The following is a 23,198-nucleotide window of genomic DNA, read 5'->3' on the forward strand; positions in this document are numbered from 1 at the left end:
TAGCCAGCATTCCAAAGTTCTGATATTGTCTTAATCACTCATCTCTGGACCCTCTGCAATGTTTATATATCACACTGGAAGCAGGTGACCAAATTTGAGTCCAATAGTCCAAGTGTAGTCTGACCAGTGCTTTTTTTACAGTGCCACAACCACTTCCTTATCCTAAATGCTAGAGTACTTCCTATCATAGCAGTACTGTGATGTGCTGCCTTTGCAACACTTGCAGATGACCTCTAAACTTTAGTCTACTGTCAACCATCACTCCCAAGTCTCAAATCTCATCCATTTCTTGCAGTACTGCACCATCAATATAGTACACAGCCTTATATTTCTGCAATCCAAAATGCAATGCCTTGCACTTATTAATATTAAAACTACAATCCCACTCTTTTGTCCAATTCAAAAGTCTATTCAGATCTTACTGAAGGGAATTAACATCAGCAGTGCTACTTATAATTCTCCCCAACTTTGCATCATCAGCAAACAATTGAAAATCCCCCAATCAGTCCACATGATATATCATTTACAAACAAGTTAAACAGCAGGGACCCACGAACAGAACTCTGGGGATTCTTGTGAAACGCCATCTTACACAACTTGCTGGTATCGTTCAGACAGTCAATCTCTGATCCATCTAACCAGTATACCATCCATTCTCATCCTCTGCAGCTTTTAAGCTTGTACACCAGTACACCAACTTATCATGTGGTAATCTATTAAACACTTTTGCAAAATTCAAGAATACTGCTGTATATGATTCTTCCTTATCTAACACACTCATTACCTTATCATAAAATGTAAGTAAATTACTAAAACAAGACCTACCCTTTATAAATCCATGCTCACCATCATAAAGAATGCTATGTCCATCAACCCAATCCTGTCTCTCCAATCAATCTCTCCAACACCTTGAATACAACTGCAGTTATACAGGCTGGTCTATAATTGGAAAATTCTGTCCTGGAACCATGCTTGTGGAACTGGTATTATTTTGCCTTCTTTCCATGCCTTAGGAATCCTACCCACTGTGAGATTTTCAGTAAATAACTAGGTCAAGGGCATAGCTAACTGTTGTGCACATTCCTTATGAATACATGGTAATATGTCATCCATTCCCACTGCATTATTAACATCTAAGTAAACACCTGATACACCTCTGATTTTTTTTCACTTCCAATTCTCCTACTTGACACTGCATCATTTACACCAGTATGATATACACTGATAAAGTGCTCATTCAATAATTTCACTATATCCTTTGCAACTTCTGCTGCCATGACTAACCATCATTGTCACCCTGCCATAGTTATTCTTTCTCTTGCTTGCCAAATAGTGGAAAAATTTCCTTCAGGTAACCTTGGCCTGACCAGCCAAGTAGACAAATCTCATTCATGAATCATCACAAGAATCCACAGGAGTATAAGGTAATACTACTGTAGTACTAATTCTTTCTTTCCCTCTCCACGTTCAATAACTGCATTTGTAGGAATAACAGTTTTCTTATTTTTACACTTGAAAGTAAGAGAAATCATTTAAAGTCACTTCAGAACACAGCTTTCATAAAGAAACATTTATTGCTAACTTTTATAATTAAAAAAAAAGTTTATTATTAGCTCTCCATATCTTGAAACACTTTGTGCAGCTCAGTAGTAGAAGCTTTCACCTCCTCCTTTAGTATATAAAAATAAGGCAGTGTATTGCAATATTTTAACTATACTCTGGATTTGAAAAGTTCTAGCAATATTTTCATAGAATCGAACAGTATATTTTACTTTAACAAGAAATTATATTATTTCTTTCATATATGTTTCACTACAGCTTAAATAAATAATAAAATTTAGCATGAAATAATTTCATTACTTCCCTTTTTGTTTAAGAGCAATTAACTCTACTACAGATTGTAGTAGAGTAGACTGTAATGTAAATAACATTTCCTGAAAAGGTTTAGCATGTTTTCTCAAAACTGACTACTGAAATCACTTCAACTAAAGTAATTTAACTGAAAATTAATTTTCTAAAAGGTAAAGTCTCAATGTGGATAACTAAAAAAAGAAAAGAAAATTAGATCACCAAAAATATTTCTCATTTTTTAAATTTCCAGTCCATTTTAATAGGCTCTCTTTACAATCTAGTTTGTACGAATATTCTTGGTATGAATTTCAAGAATTGCTAAAATTTGCATAATTGTAAAATAAAAATAACAGTTCTCTTTTCTGTAGTATCATATGATTTAATTCTGAATTTAAAATAATTTTGTGCTCATTAATTTTTACTTGATAGCCACATGCAGTTTATGCAAAAGATGTTTTGGACATTGAACAGTTTTCTACTGTTAAAGGTGTAAATTTAGATGCCAGTGATGACACTTTCTATAGCAAGTTCAATATGGGAAGCATTTCAATACCTTGGCAAAATGAGGTAATTATTTAATTCTCTTTCCCATTATGTATGATTTTCATTTTAATAATATAAGAAGACGATGAATTTTCTAATTCTGCATCCATAATCTTATTATAATTGGAGTGACTCATATTACGCAGAGTGCATATGCTTCAGGAAAGATGTGCCCTTCTCTGTTTATCATAAATCAGTTACATGCTGAGAACTTGTATAGTGCCTTCATAATGCTGTAAGCATAGTGAGGATTGGGTTCCAGTCCACTTTTTGAGAAACCTTTTAAGGCCTTTTCAGCCAGAGGTAGCTTAAATATATCTTTTAACAGTATTGTTTTCCCCTTTTGCAAAACAATCAGAAAGACTAGCCAAATAATTCATGTGTTAATGGATACAGCAAACTATGGTGATGAGACTAAGCAGGGCCGGTGGAAGCGGGCATGCAGAGCATGCGAGCACCGCCACCAGGGAATGGTTCATAAGTTAATTTTTAAGAAACAAAATTTTTATCATAAAAACAAAAAAATTCTTAGAATGATCAATATTAAAATAAATGACCCGTATACAACTAATAAAAATTGGAAAAAAAATGTATATTGCCACCTCTTTGATCAGCTGGCTGTTTACAATTTTGCAGCTAGAGCAGGCTAAATGCTTGCCTGCAGAATGTTGTGTCTACCGCAGTCTATCTAAAGTGAAACGGTGAACAGTTTTTATGCGCAGAAACGAATTTTCGTGCAAAACATTTGTTGCTAGTTAACCAGTCATATGGTACGCATCTCAATAGGCTACTGACAGTAGTGCAGTGCGGACTATTATTTCGTCTGTGTCGTGTTGTGTAATAATTTCTTGTGGGTATAAAATAGAAATGGAATCAAAAATTTAAAAAAAGTTATCCGGTGCACAAAATCATAAGCGTCATGCTGCGAAAGAAGCAGATATTAAGAAACAAACTGGGGCTCTTAATAAATTTGTTAAAATATTAAAATATTCTGATGCAGATTGTAACCAACTCGATACATCAGAAATCAGAGTTGAAGAACCATGCACATCATCTAGTTTGCATGAAGATACTATTGCAACTATTGAACAAGATAATTGAACATGATTTAAGTGAAAAATAGTTAGGATTTAGTCAACTACAACAAGATTTAGTTGTAGTTGACCTAACACATTGTTAGTCTCTGTGAATTTAGAAGATCCAGGTGAATGGGGAAATATTGATGAAAAATTACGAGTTGTTTTAATTGTAATGGGGCCTGTTCAAAATAAAAATATATTATATCCCAGAGATACGTATAGTCGTAAATTTGGTGACACATATTATAATAGAAAAATGGAAAACGGGAGCTCGTGCCAAGAACATGGCTCATTTATTCCGAAACTTTAAATTATGTTTTTTGCTTTTGTTGCAAACTGGTCACACCTACTGAATCAACTGAATCACCCACTGAGTCTTGTAGAAGTTTATAATGATTGGAGAAATGTAAGTACAACTTTACATAGACATGAGACTAGTTTAACTCACATGAAAAATTTCTTAAAATGGAAGGAACTTGATAAAAATTTAAAAAAACAAAACTACTATTGATTTCCAGACTCAAAGCATGTATGAAATGAAAAAGAAACATTGGATAAGTGTTTTAGAATGCTTGATTGAAATTATAAAATTCCTTGGTAGCCGAAATTTAGCTTTTCGCGATCATCTGATCAATTTTATGAAAGAAATAATGGCAATTTTTTAAAGTTAGCCGAACTGTTTGGGAAGTTTGATCCCATTATAGAAAATCATGTTGAAAGGGCCCTACAACGAAACAGTTTAGTACACTATTTGAGTAAAGATAGTCAAAATGAAATATTGGAAACTTTAAGTAAACGCAATCAGGGATACAATTTTATTATCAATTCGAAAATCTAAATATTATTCCATAATTTTAGACTGCACACATGATGCAAGTAAAACAGAACAAATGACCATTATTATTCGCTTTGTTTCCTGTGACAATGGAATTGTCAAGATCAGGGAAAACGTTTTAGGTTTTGCAGATATATCAGATTTCACAGGACGTGGTTTATGTGTAACAATAATGGAACAACTGGAAAAATGGAACATTCCCATTGAAGACATGCGAGGTTAAGGGTAGGACAATGAGGCAAATATGGGCTCCAAAATTTGCTTTTGAACAAAAATCCTCTAGCTTTTTACGTGCCATGTGCTGCTCATACTCTAAATTTAATCATTAACGATGCAGCCAAAGTGAATGCAGATACAATTAGTTTCTTTGCAATTATTCAAGAAATATACAATTCTTTTCATTCTCTTACAAACGTTGGGCAATCCTTTTAAAGTTCGTAAAAAAAATTAACATTGAAACAACCATCAGAAACGCGATGGGAAAGTAAAATTAGAGTAAAATGCTTCAAGACAAAAATATGAACATTACACTTACTTTAGAATCTATCGAAAACTTAAAAATATTCTTACAAGAGTATTGATCAGATACAAATTTTAAAAAAGTTCTAAAGACAGCAAAATAACTGAGTGAAGAGGTGGACGGAGAACAAGAATATAAAACTGGTACGGAAGTTCAACGACGAAAGAAGACACGACAATTTGACTACGAGCATCATGACGAAATGCCACAATCGCCAGAAGATAAATTTAGAGTGATGTGTTTTATACGCTTCTAGACGTTGCAATGTGTTCGTTAATAGAACGTTTTGAACATCTAAACGATATGATAATTTCAATTTCTTGTATAGATTACTACAAATTTGTGACGATTTAGAGATTCTCTTGAAGGACTGCGACAATAAAAACGTAAATGCAATAGAACTATATGACGAGATATGTGCTTTCCGGGATATTTTTTGGAAGGATAATTTAAATATTCAAAAGCCCTTTCGATATTCTTAATTTTATTGTGTTCAATAATTTATTTTTCCCTAACTTTTCAATTGTTGCTTTAAGAATACTATTAACCTTAACTGTTAGTGAAGCAAGCGGTGAATGTTCCTTTTCTAAGTTGAAATTGATTAAAACCTACTTAAGAACAAGTATGTCACAAAAAAGGCTTGTTAGCTTGGCATTAATAGCTATTGAAAATGATATATATGCGGAATTAGACGTTGAGACCATTATTTCTAATTTTGTGAATATGAAATCAAAAACCTTAAAATTTTAATAAAAAAAAATTGAAGTATATTTATGTCATTTTTTGAATACTTATATTAAATGTTCTAATTATTTCTGAATTCTTTTCTTATTTTCTCATCTATCTCGAGTTTCTTTTATTTTTCTAAAAGATAGTTCCACTTATAAAAATTATTATTACAAGTTACTAAGAATTTAGTAACTTGTAAAATGCAAGAATTTTTTAAACTTTAGTTCAAATAAATTTTAACTTTAATTGAAATTCATTTTAATTTTTTTAGCGATTCGGGTCGGTGAGAAGGCTATAATCTCTGTATCATTATATTCAATGATTAAAGTGAAGTGGCTTTATCAAAATTTGCTTTAACTTTTGAGAATTTTTTGAATATACGGATTTTTAACAATTACCCTCCCTTGTCAACACTCCCGGTTCATTACATTTAGCGAACCAACGTGTGGCTGTTCTGTCAAAATTTATTTAAGAAATTTCAAATAATATAAATTTTTATTATCGTAAAAGAACCACACACTCCCGGATCGTTACAGGAGCGCTTAGATAGAAATTGCATGCGGGTGTCAAAGACCCTAGCACCGGCTCTGAGACAAAGTACTGTATCATTACCAGAATTAGGGTTTATAAGACAAGTTACTTGACTAACATAACAGGCCATTTGGCAAAATGCATAAAAGTAGATACACACACACACACATCCAGATTTTAATTTTCTTGATTTCATATTAAAAATTGTTTTCATGACAAATCACATACACACGGTGGTGTAGCTAGATATTTTGTTGCCCGGGGCGATCCCTGAGTTTGCTGCCCCTCTCAGTACACACCAGAAATACTACAAAAAGTCAAAATGACGTATAGGGAAATAAATTAAAACACTATGTTTATTTTTGAAGTAAAACTTGAATTCCAACATTCTAAAATGTTATTTTTCTTGCTTTTCTGTTAGCAAAATCTTCGATGACATTGCAAAGTCTATTTCATAGTAATGTAGGTAATTCTTAATCTATTTTATTTAGAAAAACTCCTCTCACAACAAGAGGAGTTTTAGAAAAACTCCTCTTTGCAACACTTACAGCAATTGTGAGGAAAATTCACAGTAGTATTACAATATTTGGAACTGAGTTCTCGCGACTACATTTTAGAATTAACTGCAAAAGTTCAAAAAAGATTCAAAGTGCCTCCCGGGGTGGACCACCGCCCTCCCCTAGTTATGCCTCTGCATACACATAATAAACATAATCATACTTAGAAAAACTCCTCTTTGCAACTTACAGCAATTGTGAGGAAAATTCACAGTAGTATTACAATATTTGGAACTGAGTTCTCGCGACTGCATTTTAGAATTAACTGCAAAAGTTCAAAAAAGATTCAAAGTGCCTCCCGGGGTGGACCACCACCCTCCCCTAGTTATGCCTTGCATACACATAATAAACATAATCATACTTATAATGTCATTAATATATTTTTTATCAAAACATGTTTTTACTGTCTTTTACAGCTGGTGGCTTTATCAAGATAATTAGCTAAATAATATTATAGATAAAAAAAATTTAAACAAAAATAGTTCCAAAAGTATTGCATAATGGTATATCATGAAGACCTCACATTGAGCACACCATCAGCTGTTAGGCTGTTTGGATACTAGCTTAGAGAGTTGGTAGTTATTTTTATTTTTTTTTATACTTCTTTTCATAGTCCACAGCAGACCATAATATATTAAATTTAGTTTAATCCTTTATTGAAGTGTGAGCAAACAAAGTTTGCACCTGAAAGTATCTTCAGGATAAGGATAAGGGTAAGGTGGTACAACACCAGGGCGACTCCTTGCAAAGGTGGAGCAAGCTACCAACACTCCTATCTTAGTATCTCCCATAATGCAAAACACATCTCCTTGCGGATATGTCTAATGTTATGCATTAAGGGAAGGGCCACTACCCAGACTAGTTTCGACCTTTATTGAGGTCTCTTAAGTGGGAGCCAGGCTTAAGTGGAGATACCAAGGCATAAGCATTAGCAAGGTCATCTCTACCTATAGGAGTTGCCAAATGGTGTGCCACCTTTTTAATAAATTACTCTGGATTTAGAGAAAGATGTTGAAAGTTTATTTTTGACTTGGTTAGAATATAATAAATTTAGTTTAATCCTTTATCCAAGTGTGAGCAAACAAAGTTTGCGGCTGAAAGTATCTTCAGGACTGGGGTAAGGTGGTACAACACCAATGCTTCTGCCTTGGTATCTCCACTTGGGCCTGGCTCCCACTGAAGAGATCTCAATAAAGGTCGAAACTAGTCTGTATAGTGGCCCTTCCCTTAATGCATAACATTAGACATATCCGCAAAGAGATGTGTTTTGCATTATGGGAGATACTGAGATAGGAGTGTTGATAGATTGCTCCACCTTTGCAAGGAGTCGCCCTGTTTGAGTTTGTGTTTGTGTGGTAAGAATTTTTTGTGTATGTACTGGCCTGTGTGTGTAGGTTTACGGTAGACCGAGAAGGAGAGACAGCCTGAGGGAAGATGTGTGACAAGTATGTCTAGGAAAGGAAGATAGTTGTTTTTTCAATTTCAATGGTGAATTGGATACGTTTGTGTTGTTTGTTCAGGTGGCTAAGGAATGTAGTAGTGCTTCGCGGCTGTGCGGCCAAATGGCAAAAATATTGTCAACGTATCTGAGCCAAATTTGGGCTTTAGGCACACTGACTCTAGAGCTCATTGCTCAAACTCTTACATATAAAAGTTAGCTATTTGGGGGGAAAGTGGTGAGCCCATGGCTTTACCTTCTTCTTGAAGGTAAAAATTGTTTTGCCACATGAAATATCAGAAGCAGAGTATGTGGGCAAAGAAGACCGTGATGTCGTGTGGAAATATGTTCTGTAGGAGCATAATAGTATCATTGATCAGGACATTGGTGAAAAGGGCAGTTCTGTCAAAGCTGACTAATAAATCTTGGTCATTGAGTGTAATGTTTTTAATTTTGTTTATGAAGTGTTGTGTATTTTTTATGTAGGAAGGGGAATGACCTACCAATTCCTTGAGTGTGGTCGCTAATTTTATGGCTAAGTAGTAATTCGGGCTGTCGACTCCTTCAACAATTGGACGTAGTGGTGTGTTTTGTGTATTTTTGGCAGGCCATAAATTCTGGGCTTGCAGGTATAATGAGATATTAGTTTTTGGTTGTTTCTTCTGGCCATGTGTTAACAGATTTAATTAATTCAGTTGTTTTCTTTTTGATGCGTTTCATGGGGTTATAGTTTACCATTTGGTAGGTGTTGTGGTCTGATACCAAATGGTTCATTTTTTCTGTGTAGGTTGTCTGATCTAAAACAACAGTAGCATTCCCTTTATTTGCTTTTGTGATTATAATGTCCTTGTTATTTTTTAGGGATTTGACAGCCAGTGTTTCCTTTTTGTTTAGGTTGCTGCTTAGTTTTTTGTTTGAGTTTAGTATGCAAGATGTTTCCATACGTATTTTGTCAGCTAGATTGGCGGAGAGGGATCTTAGACCTCTCTTGATATGATGAATGATATCCAGTTTGTTAAATGACCTCGGCACAGTGGTGTAATCTGCACTCCTGTCTCACTCCATACTCCATTGGAAAGGCAGTGCTATAATTCCCATTGATTTCAACCATCATTTCAGAAGATAAGTACAGAGATTCAATCAGTCATATTATTTTGCTGTCTATTCCATAATGTTGCAAAATTTCCCAAAGGGCATCATGGCAAAAAAGAATCAAAGGCCTTTCTGTACATCAATAGAATTATGGCACATCACTTATTATTATTATTATGCGACACCTCCAGGGAGTCCAAAGACTCATCGAGGGAGGGCACCTACTCTACCTCTCTGTCTCCACCATTCAATCCACCTATTACAACAAACTGCAACTACACCAATGCCATCTACTGTCCACCACCATCACTATTATTTTCAAAGACAATCACAAACATCCATGCCCACGGTGGGATTTGAACACAGCCTTTTGGCTGGAGAGCGGATATGCTAACCATTCGGCCAACCAGGCCAGCATATTTTTATTACGTTCTGCATATTCTGGAATTACGTTCTGCATATTTTTCTCCTATAGTATGGAGAAGTTGGAAATTTTTTCACTTGGTTATACTATAAATTAAAGATACCAAGAAATTATATACTGGATAATGCCTGAAATATGATCAGAACTGGAGCAATATGAGTTGCTCCAGTCTTGATCATATTCAAGGGTGCAAACTTTGTTTGCTTACACTTGTATAAAGGATTAAACTAAGTATGTAATTTTTTGGTATCTTTATTGGGAAGTGTAAATATACATAAACAATGGTCAATTGCACTTCTTTCTAAATCCAGCCTGAAAGTCTGAAAAATTGAATTCCATTTTTTGCTTCAATACATGAGAGTAAGATGTCCAAAAATATTTTATATAGATGGCGTATGATGCTAGCTATTTTAAAATTATTGCACTTTTTGAATCGGAATAAAGATAACTGTGTGCCAGTCTTTTGGCCAGATCTTAGTGTTCCACACCTGCTGGCAAATTTTGTGGCGTGCACTAACAATAAATTCTTTCCCTTCTTTATGTAGTTGATAGAATATTGTCAAATTCAGCTGATTTTGGTCCGGTCTATCATCACACTTGAATAGTTTAATTGAATAATCAATACCATACACCGGTCCTATTACAAATTTTTGAAGTAAGACAAAGAATCTTTCTTGGGTGTTTCACAGATCATGTTTATTGATCTGGTCATAAAAGAGATTATTATTATTATTATTTGACACCTCATTGCAGGATGCCCTCCTCTGCTCTACTCCACAACACATCTTCCCTACTATTTAATTCTCCAACAATACATAATCACACTACTACCATCAATGCCAGCTCCTTCTGGAGTACCTGAGCAAAGAAAGAGATTTCCTTCCTCTATTGTTAATTCTCCAAATTCTGGCCATATTTTCTCACATATACGAATGATGGGACATTCATTGCATGTTAATTTTGTTGCAGAATCTTGAGCTGACCATGTTGATATAATGATCTAACATTCCATGTTCCGATCATAAATCTGTTTCTCAGATGAAATTCACCTTTAAATATCTGTATATTCATGGAATGTCATTGTCACCAGTAGCACATTTTTCATCATCTCTTCTAGTGTCTCCAGAAGATGATGCAGTCCTTGTTTGTCTAGGTGATGACCGAGCCAACATGACATTCGGTAATGTTTTTTTTTTCATATCTAATTAGTGGGTAATTAAGGACATGTGGTACCCATCTCTTCTCCTGACTTCACCTGCAAGAATTTAGTTGGACATGCGGAACAATGTTTGCCTAGGGTGACCCTACCAGAGAAGAATATATACGTATACTCCTGACATGTTTTGCTTGTTCTCTCCAGTATCATCCCTCTGCCACAATCAGGCATCTTTGCAGGACTCAGAGGGATTTATTTGATACTTTGCAGTAATTCATAACACCAAAAGAACAAAATAGACTAGGTACCTATTTTGCTAATTTTTCACTGATTTTTTAACCAGGACAGTTTGCCACAGTATACAAACAATTAGTTATTATGTACATATTTCTCTTCATTCCAGTGGGGGGAAGGGGCATAGGTCCTTGACCACAGATCTCTATCTGACTCTATTTTGTGTCTCTCTCTTCATCTGTGTCCAGTTCTTTCCAATCTTTTTGAGCTCTTCTTCCAATCCTCTCCATCAGCTCATCTTTGGTTTATCTCTCTTCCTCTTTCCTCGCAGATTTTCTTAGTAAATGCCCTATCCATCTCCATTTTCTCTGATTGACGTCATACATTATTGATTTTTGTTTAGTTTTTTGCCATATTCTTTATTGAATAAATTTTCTGGCTATTTTATTTTCAGATTCCATCTTAAACATTTATTTACAAAGTTTTGCAATTCTTTTCCTAAATTGCTTTTGTTGTTGTCCATGTTTTTGATGCATATAGTAGAAATGGTTTCATATTTGTATTAAGTAATCTGATTTTGTTTTTTAAACCTATTTTCTTTGAACTCCGTATTTTCCCTAACATGTTAAAAATTCTATGTGCTCTCTGTATCTTAGATTTATATCTTCCTTTGCTCTTCTCTGTTTATTTATTGTTGATCCTAGGTGATTAAAGTTCTCCACTGTTTCTAAAATGTGACTATCCAGTACCATGTCTTCTTTTTGTTTGTTATTTATTTTCATTATTTTTGTTTTCATCATCATCAATTTCTTGATATCTACCCTTAAAGGATGTTTAGGCTACTACGACAGCACTATGTGATTAAGTTTACATTATTATTAATCTTTTATGTGCACAATTTTCCTCCAAATTAGTGTATTACTGTTGTATCTAACATTTTGTGCTGCTAAGGTGCTTCTGACTGAATCAATCCATGTAGTTTTCATTTTATTTATTCTTAATCCAGTGGTCAAGGCTTTTTTGTTGAGTTTTAGTGTTTTTACCTTTAAATGTTGTTGTGTATGTTCTAGTAAACACATATCATCTGCAAAATCCACAACATGTGGCTCTTCTGTTAAATTTCATTGTATTCCTTCTGCATTTTTCATGGCATTTCTCATTCCCCAGTTTACAACAATAAGAAATATTGTTAAGGAGAGGGGAATGCAGCCCTGTATAACTCCTGTTTTAATTTCAAACTTTTTTTTTGAAAGTTCTCCATTGCATATGATTTGTATTTTATATTGTTCATAGTTTAAAAAAATTATGTTGATGATTTTACATGATACGCCATAATATGCCATTAATTTCCATACTGCTTCTCTCTCTCTCTCTCTCTCTCAATGTTGTCAAAAAGCAAAATCTTACCCTATTTCCATTCTCCAAGAACCTGCCCCAATGCAAGAATTTCATTAAACAGCCAAGTTAATGGCACAGTGCTCTAAAGCACATTCCCTTAAAACATGACGAAATTCAATCTAGGCTGTCTTATTGACATTTAGCATGCTCAGTATTCAGAATAAATACTCTTCATTCATTTCTAACCTCACCAGTCATTAGCTTTCTAGGAATAAAGCCTGTAGTACCAGGATGGAACACTAAAATGATCATTAAATAGATCAACTATGTCATTTGCTTTCGTCACCTGATTCCCATCTATATCCTACAAGATAATCCATCCACTATCATTTTTCCTCCTATTTGCCACGTAGCAAAAAAACTCCTTGGAATTCCAAGGTGTCCTCTCATATTCTAATTTTTCTCTCCTTACAATACTAGTCACGTTCATAGTTTGAGCCTTACATTTCTCATACAACTGTTCCCAACCTCTCTCTTTATGCCTTCCATAATCTCTTTTTCATCTGCAATTCCACTTTTATTTCTTGTCATCTATTTGACTTCAAATTGCTTTATTTTCATCAATCAAGGTATACAATCAACTGTTTTTACTTAAATATTTACCATGCAGTAATGGCTACCCCTCTACCTTCAAATTCTTTCATCCACTGCTGCAAGCCTGTTTCTAAGTCTGAGAGTCATTTGCCTAATGATTCTACATAAATTCCTTCTGTTTTGATACATCTACATGCCTGTTCATCTTCCACGTGAGAACTACATGGTCACCTTAACCACAGGTGGGGGGGAAGCAAGTATGACATCTGAGTCACAATCAGATCTCTCTAATCCAATCCAATGCATTAACCTGATATTCAAGCCAATGTAATGACTAAATCTGATGCTATCAAAAACTATTGATCCTCGTGTTCCCTCCACCAAATTTGCCTATAATAGTTGACTCTCAGGAAATCTGAAAATTCAGTTTCCTTATTATAACATGCTATCTCCTCTTGCCAGTTTATATTGCTATAGTTGAAGTCCCTTATAATGATTACTTGCCAGACTAATTTGCCTAAACATTTCCTGCTCATCTCTATATATATTACCTGGTCTGTAGCAACACCCTACTAAATATCTTGTCTTATGAACATTTACCTCAAATGATGTACTCTTAAAGTCATTAATGCTATTTCTACTGTGATTCTCTATCCTGAAAGGTTGGTGCAGTTCATTTCTTATAATGCGTAACACTCTGCCACCATGTTTACCTTCCCTATCCTGCTGAAATATGCTATACCCTTCGATTTCTATCCCTGTTAGAATACCCTCCTTAGTTAATGAAGTCTTACTGATAGAGTCTTTGGAGAGACTGTGTCAATCAATGCTACAAGCTCATTTCCTTTATTCCTAATGCTTCTAAAATATTTATACAAAAAAAAAGAGTGTATTTCCAGTATTCGTGTATCCATTATTATACTCCTTATACTTCACCTGGCTCTAAAATATACACTGCTTGGAAAGAAGTCAGAAGAGACACCATACTGTGAGGAAGAGCCATGATGTCCTCCTTAATCAGATGTAGGACCTTCTTTTGCTGTGATGAATGCAGCAGTCCTATGAGGCATACTTTCCAGAAGCGCACATAGTCGCCTGCCTTATAATTCCACATAACTTCTGTTTTGATACCTCCACATACCTATTCATTCCTCCAAGTCAGAACTACATGGTCATTCTCGCCAAAAGGTGCCAAGTATGTCAAAATCAGTGGTGAGCTGTGGAAATTTTAACAAACGGCTCGCATCTTCGAGAAAAAAAAAAGGCCTAACTTAATTCCTGTAGGAAACCCCAACTCAACATCACCAGAGTTAAAGATTGGTACTATCAACGTAAGAAGCCTGAATGGCAAAAAAATGGAGCTAGCTGAGGAATTAGATAAGTACCAGATTGACATAATAGGGGTGATTGAAACAAAAAAGACAAAAACTGGTGAGATCTTTCTGAGCAATAAATACAAAATGTTATATTCAGGCAATGACAATCAAGGAAAAGAAGGAGTAGCCATAGTATTCAACACAAAATACGAGGCTAATCTTCTTGAATGGCAGTCAGTCTCAAGTAGTGTAATGTGGGCAAATATGAGAATGGGGAACTGGACAATGAGACTTATTTGTGCCTATGGTCCCACAGAAGGTTCTACTAAGGTAGAAGTGGAGGAATTTTTTGACGCTTTAGAAAAAGCAACTGACACAATGAAAAGGGAAAAGTTGGTCCTTGTTGGGGATCTAAATAGCAGAGTAGGAAATGATTGTGAGACATACAAAAATATTTTGGGAAAATTTGGAGAAAAGAGCAAAGCTAATAATAATGGCAAATATCTGTGGGATATAAGAAAGCTCAGGACATGGACTGGTTATTACTAACACCATGTTCCAACATGAAAATGTGCACAAATTCACATGGAGAGAAGAGGCTAGGAATAAGAAAAGTCTCATTGACTATGTTATTGTTGATAGTGATGTTTTCTCCCTGTGCAGGACACCAGAGTGTACAGAGGATTTGAAATTGGAAGTGATCACTATTTAGTCTTGAGCAGGATAAAATTGAATTTCATATTGAAAAGAATAACATGTAAGAAAGTTTTAAAGCGAATAAAAGTTGAGCAGCTCTCAGATGTGAACTGTAGACTAAAATACACAAAGATTATTGAAGAAAAATGAAAGAATTTGAGAACAGGAATCAAACCTTGGAGATTCAGTGGCAAACTCTGAAGAAAACATTGATTGATTCTGCCAGAGAGGCATGTGGTGAGGATGTGTGCAAGGATAAAAAAATCAGAACTCCCTGGTGGACACAGGAAGTTAAAGAGGCAGTGAAGGAAAAGAAGAAAGCATATCAAAAGTTCCTGGCAAATAAGTCAGCTTTTATCTTTGTTCTTATCTTTATCTTTATTATATATATTTTACTCTTACAGAATACAGAGACAAATGTAAGAAAGCTAAACAGTGTGCACAACTAGCTTTTTTTATCTTATCTTCTTATCTTTTTATTTTTATTATTATTCTTATCTTTTATTTTATATTATTCTTATCTTTTATCTTTATTATATATATTTTACTCTTACAGAATACAGAGACAAATGTAAGAAAGCTAAACAGCGTGTAAAACTAGCTAAACAAAAGTCATGGGAGGGCTTTGGCAAGAATATAGAAAATAAATATCAAGAAGGTGGCAAAATATTCTGGAGGTTGTTGAAGAAGCTTAGGAATGGAGGAAAGAGTGCTGTAAAAGGAGTTAGAGATGATAAAGGTGACATGAAAACAGGAGAAAAAGAAATCCTTGAAGTATGGAGTAATTACTTTGAAAAACTGCTAAATGAAACAAGCAGTGATGACAGCAAAGTGATAAAAAACACTGACCAGGCATGCAGTCAGGAATACATATCCATACTTGAAGTAGAAAAAGCCATCAAAGGCTTGAAATGTGGAAAGGCAGCAGGAGTAGATGATATTCGACCAGAAATGCTGAAGTATGGTGGTATAAGAGGCTTACAGTGGCTGCACTGCATAGTTCAGAAAGCCTGGACAGAGGGACGAATTCCTGATGACTGGAGTAGAGCTCTCATAGTACCCATATATAAAAAGGGAAATAAAACTGCATGTGAGAATTACAGAGGTATTTCCCTACTGAGTGTTCCTGGCAAGATCTATGCAAGTATACTTGAGAAACGGTTGAGAAGAATTGTGGAAGAAAAGCTTGGTGAAGAACAAGCTGGATTCAGGTCAAATAGAGGCTGTCAGGATCAGATCTTCACTTTACGACAAATAGTCGAGAAAGCATGGGAATATAACAAAGATCTGTATTTAAGTTTTGTCGATTTGGAAAAGGCATATGACAAGGTGCCAAGAGAGAAGTTATTCAAAACGCTGCAGTTATATGGTGTCAATGGGGCATTATATCAAGCAATACTTAGTCTTTATTTGAGTTGTAAGTGAGCAGTTAGAATTCAAGGAAGTACAGGAAGATGGTTTAATGTTAAATCTGGTGTGAGACAAGGATGTACATTATCCCCTCTGTTATTCATTATCTATATGGATCACATTATGAAGGAAAGTGGTATTAAACCTGATATCAAAATTGGAGATGTTAATGTCAGCTCTTTGCTTTATGCGGATGATGTTATACTTCTAAATAAATCTGCTACAAGTCTGCAAGATTCTCTGACTAAATTGAATAGCTGTTGTAATAGATATGGTATGAAGGTCAGCAATAAAAAGACAAAGACAATGAAAATAGGCAGAGTCATTGAAAATGTCAACTGTGTTGTGAATGGAGAACCTGTGGAACAAGTAAAACATTTCAGCTACTTGGGTACGATTTTTACTGAAGATGGTAAATTAAATATAGAAATAGACAACAGAATCAGCAAAGCTGGTATGGTGGGAAGTCAATTGAATAAATTCATATGGAATAAGAGAGAAATTAGTCGGAACACTAAATTAGCTGTATACAAGACAGTGTTCAAACCAGTTTTAACTTATGGATCTGAGAGCTGGGTCAGAAGTAAAACACTTGGCCAAAGACTAGAGACTGCAGATATGAGAGTCCTGAGAAAGATTAGAGGCGTGAACAGATGGCATCAATGGCAATATCATATTAAAAATGAGGATATTAGGAAAGAACTTGACATTGTCAGCATCCAGGAATGCGTTAGCAGAGCTAATCTCAAGTGGTATGGTCACTTAAATAGAATGGGAGAGGAAAGATATAGCAAAACAAGTGTTCTCTGCCAGGTTGGCAGGAAAACGATCCAGAGGAAGACCAAGATATAGGTGGATTGATACAGTACAAAGTGCCTTTGAAGATAGAAATATAAGATCTGATAATGTTGGAGTCTTGACAAGCAACAGACTGATTTGGAGGAAAATTGTAGATAGGAAGTTAGTAATGATGTAAATTTTTCATGTAGTACTGTCATATCCTGTACACCCCTTGAGGGTACATGGCAGGAATTTGATGATGATGAAGATGATGGATATCAATCATTAATGCTAAATCTTTTAAAAATTCCAAATTGAGAAGTCGGTTTAAAAAGCCCTTTGATTTATTGTTCGATGCAAAATGCTTAAGGGTCAAAGCTGTATAACTGAGAGGAGACCTCCACATAGCCTTTAAAGGAATTCGAGAACCAACCAGGGCTTCTGACCTAATGTCCAATCCTCACCTTCTCCTGGTGCACCCTGTTGGGTATCTACTTGGATACTGAACGAATGAGGATGGCTGACAATTTGGTATTTAGCCGACAAAATTGTATTCTTATTGGTTAAACCAAATTGGTTAAACCTAAATTCAAAATGATGGTACAACATGACAAAATTTCATGCTGGCTGGGGCGTCGCCCGGTTAAACAAGGCGCCCATTGTTTTTGCCAGGGAACCAGGGCGAACAGAGAAAAGTCAGCTACAGGAACAAATCTGACAAATCTGAAAACAAACCCCAACTCAACATCACCAGAGTTAAAGATCAACGTAATGTCAGCCTGAAATGAATAAGAAGCCTGAAATGGCAAAGAAATGGAGCTAGCTAAGGAATTAGATAAGTACCAGATCGACATAATAGGGGTGACTGAAACAAAAAAGAGCAAAACTGGTGAGATCTTTCTGAGCAATAAATACAAAATGTTATATTCAGGCAATGACAATCAAGGAAAAGAAGGGGTAGCCATAGTATTCAACACAAAATATGAGGCTAATCTTCTTGAATGGCAGTCAGTCTCAAGTAGAGTAATGTGGGCAAATATGAGAATGGGGAACTGGACAATGAGACTTATTTGTGCCTATGGTCCCACAGAAGGTTCTACTAAGGTAGAAGTGGAGGAATTTTTTGACGCTTTAGAAAAAGCAACTGACACAATGAAAAAGGAAAAGTTGGTCCTTGTTGGGGATCTAAATAGCAGAGTAGGAAATGATTGTCAGACATGCAAAAATATTTTGGGAAAATTTGGAGAAAAGAGCAAAGCTAATAATAATGGCAAATATCTGTGGGATATAAGAAAGCTCAGGACATGGACTGGTTATTACTAACACCATGTTCCAACATAAAAATGTGCACAAATTCACATGGAGAGAAGAGGCTAGGAATAAGAAAAGTCTCATTGACTATGTTATTGTTGATAGTGATGTTTTCTCCCTGTGCAGGACACCAGAGTGTACAGAGGATTTGAAATTGGAAGTGATCACTATTTAGTTTTGAGCAGGATAAAATTGAATTTCATATTGAAAAGAATAACATGTAAGAAAGTTTTAAAGCGAATAAAAGTTTAGCAGCTCTCAGATGTGAACTGCAGACTAAAATACACAAAGATTATTGAAGAAAAAATGAAAGAGTTTGAGAACAGGAATCAAACCTTGGAGATTCAGTGGCAAACTCTGAAGAAAACATTGATTGATTCTGCCAGAGAGGCATGTGGTGAGGATGTGTGCAAGGATAAAAAAATCAGAACTCCCTGGTGGACACAGGAAGTTAAAGAGGCAGTGAAGGAAAAGAAGAAAGCATATCAAAAGTTCCTGGCAAATAAGTCAGCTTTTGCTCTTAGAGAATACAGAGACAAATGTAAGAAAGCGAAACAATGTGTAAAACTAGCTAAACAAAAGTCATGGGAGGACTTTGGCAAGAATGTAGAAAATAAATATCAAGAAGGTGGCAAAATATTGACTGGAGGTTGTTGAAGAAGCTTAGGAATGGAGGAAAGAATGCTGTAAAAGGAGTTAGAGATGATAAAGGTGACATGAAAACTGGAAAAAAAAAAGATATCCTTGAAGTATGGAGTAATTACTTTGAAAAACTGTTAAATGAAACTAGGAGTGATGACAGCACAGTGGTAAAAAACACTGACCAGGCATGCAGTCAGGAATACATATCCATACTTGAAGTAGAAAAAGCCATCAAAGGCTTGAAATGTGGAAAGGCAGCAGGAGTAGATGATATTCGACCAGAAATGCTGAAGTATGGTGGTATAAGAGTCTTACAGTGGCTGCACTGCATAGTTCAGAAAGCCTGGACAGAGGGACGAATTCCTGATGATTGGAGTAGAGCTCTCATATACCTCTTTTTATACCCATATATAAAAAGGGAAATAAAACTGCATGTGAGAATTACAGAGGTATTTCCCTACTGAGTGTTCCTGGCAAGATCTATGCAAGTATACTTGAGAAACGGTTGAGAAGAATTGTGGAAGAAAAGCTTAGTGAAGAACAAGCCGGATTCAGGCCAAATAGAGGCTGTCAGTATCAGATCTTCAATTTACGACAAATAGTCGAGAAAGCATGGGAACATAACAAAGATTTGTATTTAAGTTTTGTCGATTTGGAAAAGGCATATGACAAGGTGCCAAGAGAGAAGCTATTCAATACGCTGCAGTTATATGGTGTCAACGGGGCATTATATCAAGCAGTACTTAGTCTTTATTTGAGTTGTAAGTGAGCAGTTAGAATTGAAGGAAGTACAGGAAGATGGTTTAATGTTAACACGTTCGCTGCCAACTACGAGTATACTCGTAGTGGGTAAACCTGCTTCACAAGCCAGCTACGAGTATACTCGTATGACGCTTACCACTGGGAACGAGATTATTGTAGTGACCTTGAAGAAGTGAAAATGCTTGGCTTGTGGGGCTAGCTTCAAAACTGTGTATTCTCATAGAACGTATATGCTCTGTACAAGCCAACTACGAGTATACTCGTAGGACATTTACCTCCAGTAACGAGATTATCGTACTGACCTTGAAGAAGGAAAACTGCTCGGCGTAGGGGAAGAGACCATGCCAAAGTAGCTTGGCAGCGAACGTGTTAAATCTAGTGTGAGACAAGGATGTACATTATCCCCTCTGTTATTCATTATCTATATGGATCACATTATGAAGGAAAGTGGTATTAAACATGATATCAGAATTGGAGATGTTAATGTCAGCTCTTTGCTTTATGCGGACGATGTTATACTTCTAAATAAATCGACTACAAGTCTGCAAGATTCTCTGACTAAATTGAATAGCTGTTGTAATAGATATGGTATGAAGGTCAGCAATAAAAAGACAAAGACAATGAAAATAGGCAGATCGTTGAAAATGTCAACTGTGTTGTGAATGGAGAACCTGTGGAACAAGTGAAATATTTCAGCTACTTAGGCAAGATTTTTACTGAAGATGGTAAATTAAATATAGAAATAGACAACAGAATCAGCAAAGTTGGTATGGTGGGAAGTCAATTGAATAAATTAATATGGAATAAGGGAGAAATTAGTCGGAACACTAAATTAGCTGTATACAAGACAGCGTTCAAACCAGTTTAACTTATGGATCTGAGAGCTGGGTCAGAAGTAAAACACTTGACCAAAGACTAGAGACTGCAGATATGAGAGGCGTGAACAGTTGGCATCAATGGCAATATCATATTTAAAACGAGGATATTAGGAAAGAACTTGACATTGTTAGCATCCAGGAATGCGTTTGCAGAGGTAATCTCAGGTGGTATGGTCACTTAAACAGAATGGGTGAGGAAAGATTAGCAAAACAAATGTTCTCTACCAGGTTGGCAGCAAAACGACCCAGAGAAAGACCAAGATATAGGTGGATTGATATGGTACAAAGTGCCTTAGACAATAGAAATATAAGATCTGATAATGTTGGAGTCTTGACAAGTAACAGACTGATTTGGTGGGAAAATTGTAGATAGGAAATTAATAATGATGTAATTTTTTTCATGTAGTACTATCATATCCGGTACACCCCTTGAGGGTACGTGGCAGGAATCTGATGATGATGATTCAAAATGCTTGCATAAAGCTGGGTAATTTCTCCACAAAGCAAGAGCTGTTCGTAAACTGCAAGCTGTCCATCGTGGTCCTAACACACAGCCGATCTTTAAAATTTCGATACCAAGATCTTTTGCAATTGTATTTAATTCTCGTTGATTTTTTGGTGATTGATGATAAAAAGCATATAATTTATCCATAAATATTTCAAAATGTTTTATTTCTTTAATGTTTTTTTATCGAATCGTCTAATGTCAAGTGTAAACTATGCGCGCAATGCCAAATCACAATGTTGGGAAATTTTTTGTAGAAGTTTGATTGTAACACCTGATTTATTTCCTAACATTACACTAGCTCCATCAGAACAAAATTCAATGAAATGATTTTTTATATTTTGTTGTTGTTGTTATGATCCATCGAAGCGTTTTCGACTCCTGGCGACTCCACGAATATACACTCTCCATTCTGATCCCTCCCTGACCATGTCTTTCAGAACCTCCAAGCACACTCCATTTGCTTCTTTAACTCCATCCACCCATCTAATTCTTGGTCTTCTTCTTCTCCTGCTTCCATCAACTTTGCAAGCATCATCATCTTCTCCAGACTGTCATTTGCTTGCATAATATGTTTGAAGTATGACAATTTTTGTTTGATGATCATAGCTTCAGGGGAGCAATCTGGCTTTATTCTGTCTATCACTGATTTATTGGTTTGCTTTGCAGTCCATGGTATTCTTAGTAAGCATCTCTAAACCCATAATTCAAATGCATCTATCTTCCTTCTTTCACTCTTTCTCAGAGTCCAACTTTTACATACATACAGCACCACAAGGAATACCATTGCTTTCACGATTCTGATTTTTGTTGTGTGGCTAATATCTTTATCTTTAACGATCTTGCTTAAATTTGTCATTGCCTTTTTTCCGAGTAATAATCTTCTTCCAACTTCTTCAGTACAATAACCATCTTTATCAATTCGGGATCCTAGGAACACAAAATTGTTAACTGCTTCCATTTTCTCCCCATCTACTTCAAAATCATTAAGTTCACATGTTGCCATGACTTGTCTTTTTGAGTTTAAGTTTAAGACCATATTTAGCACTTTCTTCTTTAACTTTCATAATGAGTTCCTTCAAATCTTCTTTGCATTCTGCTAGCAAGGTGGTATCATCTGCATACCTCAAATTATTAATATTTTTTCCACCAATTTTAATTCCAACTGGAGACTCCTCCAGCCCTGCCATTCTTTAAATGTATTCGCTGTACAAATTAAACAGGTACGGAGATAAAATACATCCTTGTCGAGCCCCTTTACCTGTTGTGAAATACTCAGTTTCTCCAAGATCTTTTATATAGTTATCAGAAAATCCATATGAATTTAAAGTAGCAATTGTAGTAGCATGTATATATTCCACGGTGGTATTTTCTTGTTCTATAAGATTATTAAACAAGATGAACAAGGGGCTCACAAATTTGAGAAAAATTTAACAAAGGGCTCGCACGAGCTCCTACGAGCCTCTTATAGCTCACCACTGGTCACAATCAGAACCTTTGATGCTGTGACCCAATCCAAAACTCTTGATCCTCACTAATTATATATATTTGGTTTTATCCTTTATCCAAGTGTAAGCAAACAATATTTGCTACTGTGCTATGCTACTAATTATATATTTGATTTTATCCTTTATCCAAGTGTAAGCAAACAAAGTTTGTGCCTGAAGTACTTTCAGGACTGGGGCAACTCTTGGTAAAGATGATATAAGTTCTCATCACTTGCCTTAATAGCCCATAATGCCAAGCACATCTCCTTGTGGACATGTATAATGCTGTACATTATGGGAAAGGTGACTACCCAGACCAGTTTCAACTTTTATTGAGGTCTCATCAGTGGGAGCCAGACTCAGAGGTGGTGATACTGAGGTGGAAGTAATGGAGAAGTCATATTTACCTATACGAGTTGCCAAATATATAATTAGTAGCAGAGCCAAGTGAAAAACTTCCATAAACTTATCTCTAATCCAGAGAATTTTA

The 23,198-nt window shown here is 35.5% G+C and overlaps 1 protein-coding gene across 4 annotated transcripts in view; it reads left to right on the forward strand.

Moving 5' to 3' along the window:
- The window catches only part of LOC150106466 (G protein-coupled receptor kinase 2-like), a 550,841-nt gene that overhangs the window by 458,660 nt on the left and 68,983 nt on the right, over positions 1-23,198 (forward strand). For all 4 annotated transcript variants that reach the window (XM_090392458.1, XM_090392461.1, XM_090392459.1 and 1 more), the window contains one exon: positions 2,281-2,418. In XM_090392458.1, coding sequence (XP_090248584.1) covers positions 2,281-2,418 — 138 coding nt within the window. The remainder of the gene's footprint in view (positions 1-2,280; positions 2,419-23,198) is intronic.

This window comes from Typopeltis vanoorti, chromosome 5 (assembly GCF_054136105.1).
Source record: "Typopeltis vanoorti isolate ZY-2024b chromosome 5, IOZ_Tvanoo_1.0, whole genome shotgun sequence".
Classification (NCBI taxonomy): domain Eukaryota; kingdom Metazoa; phylum Arthropoda; class Arachnida; order Uropygi; family Thelyphonidae; genus Typopeltis; species Typopeltis vanoorti.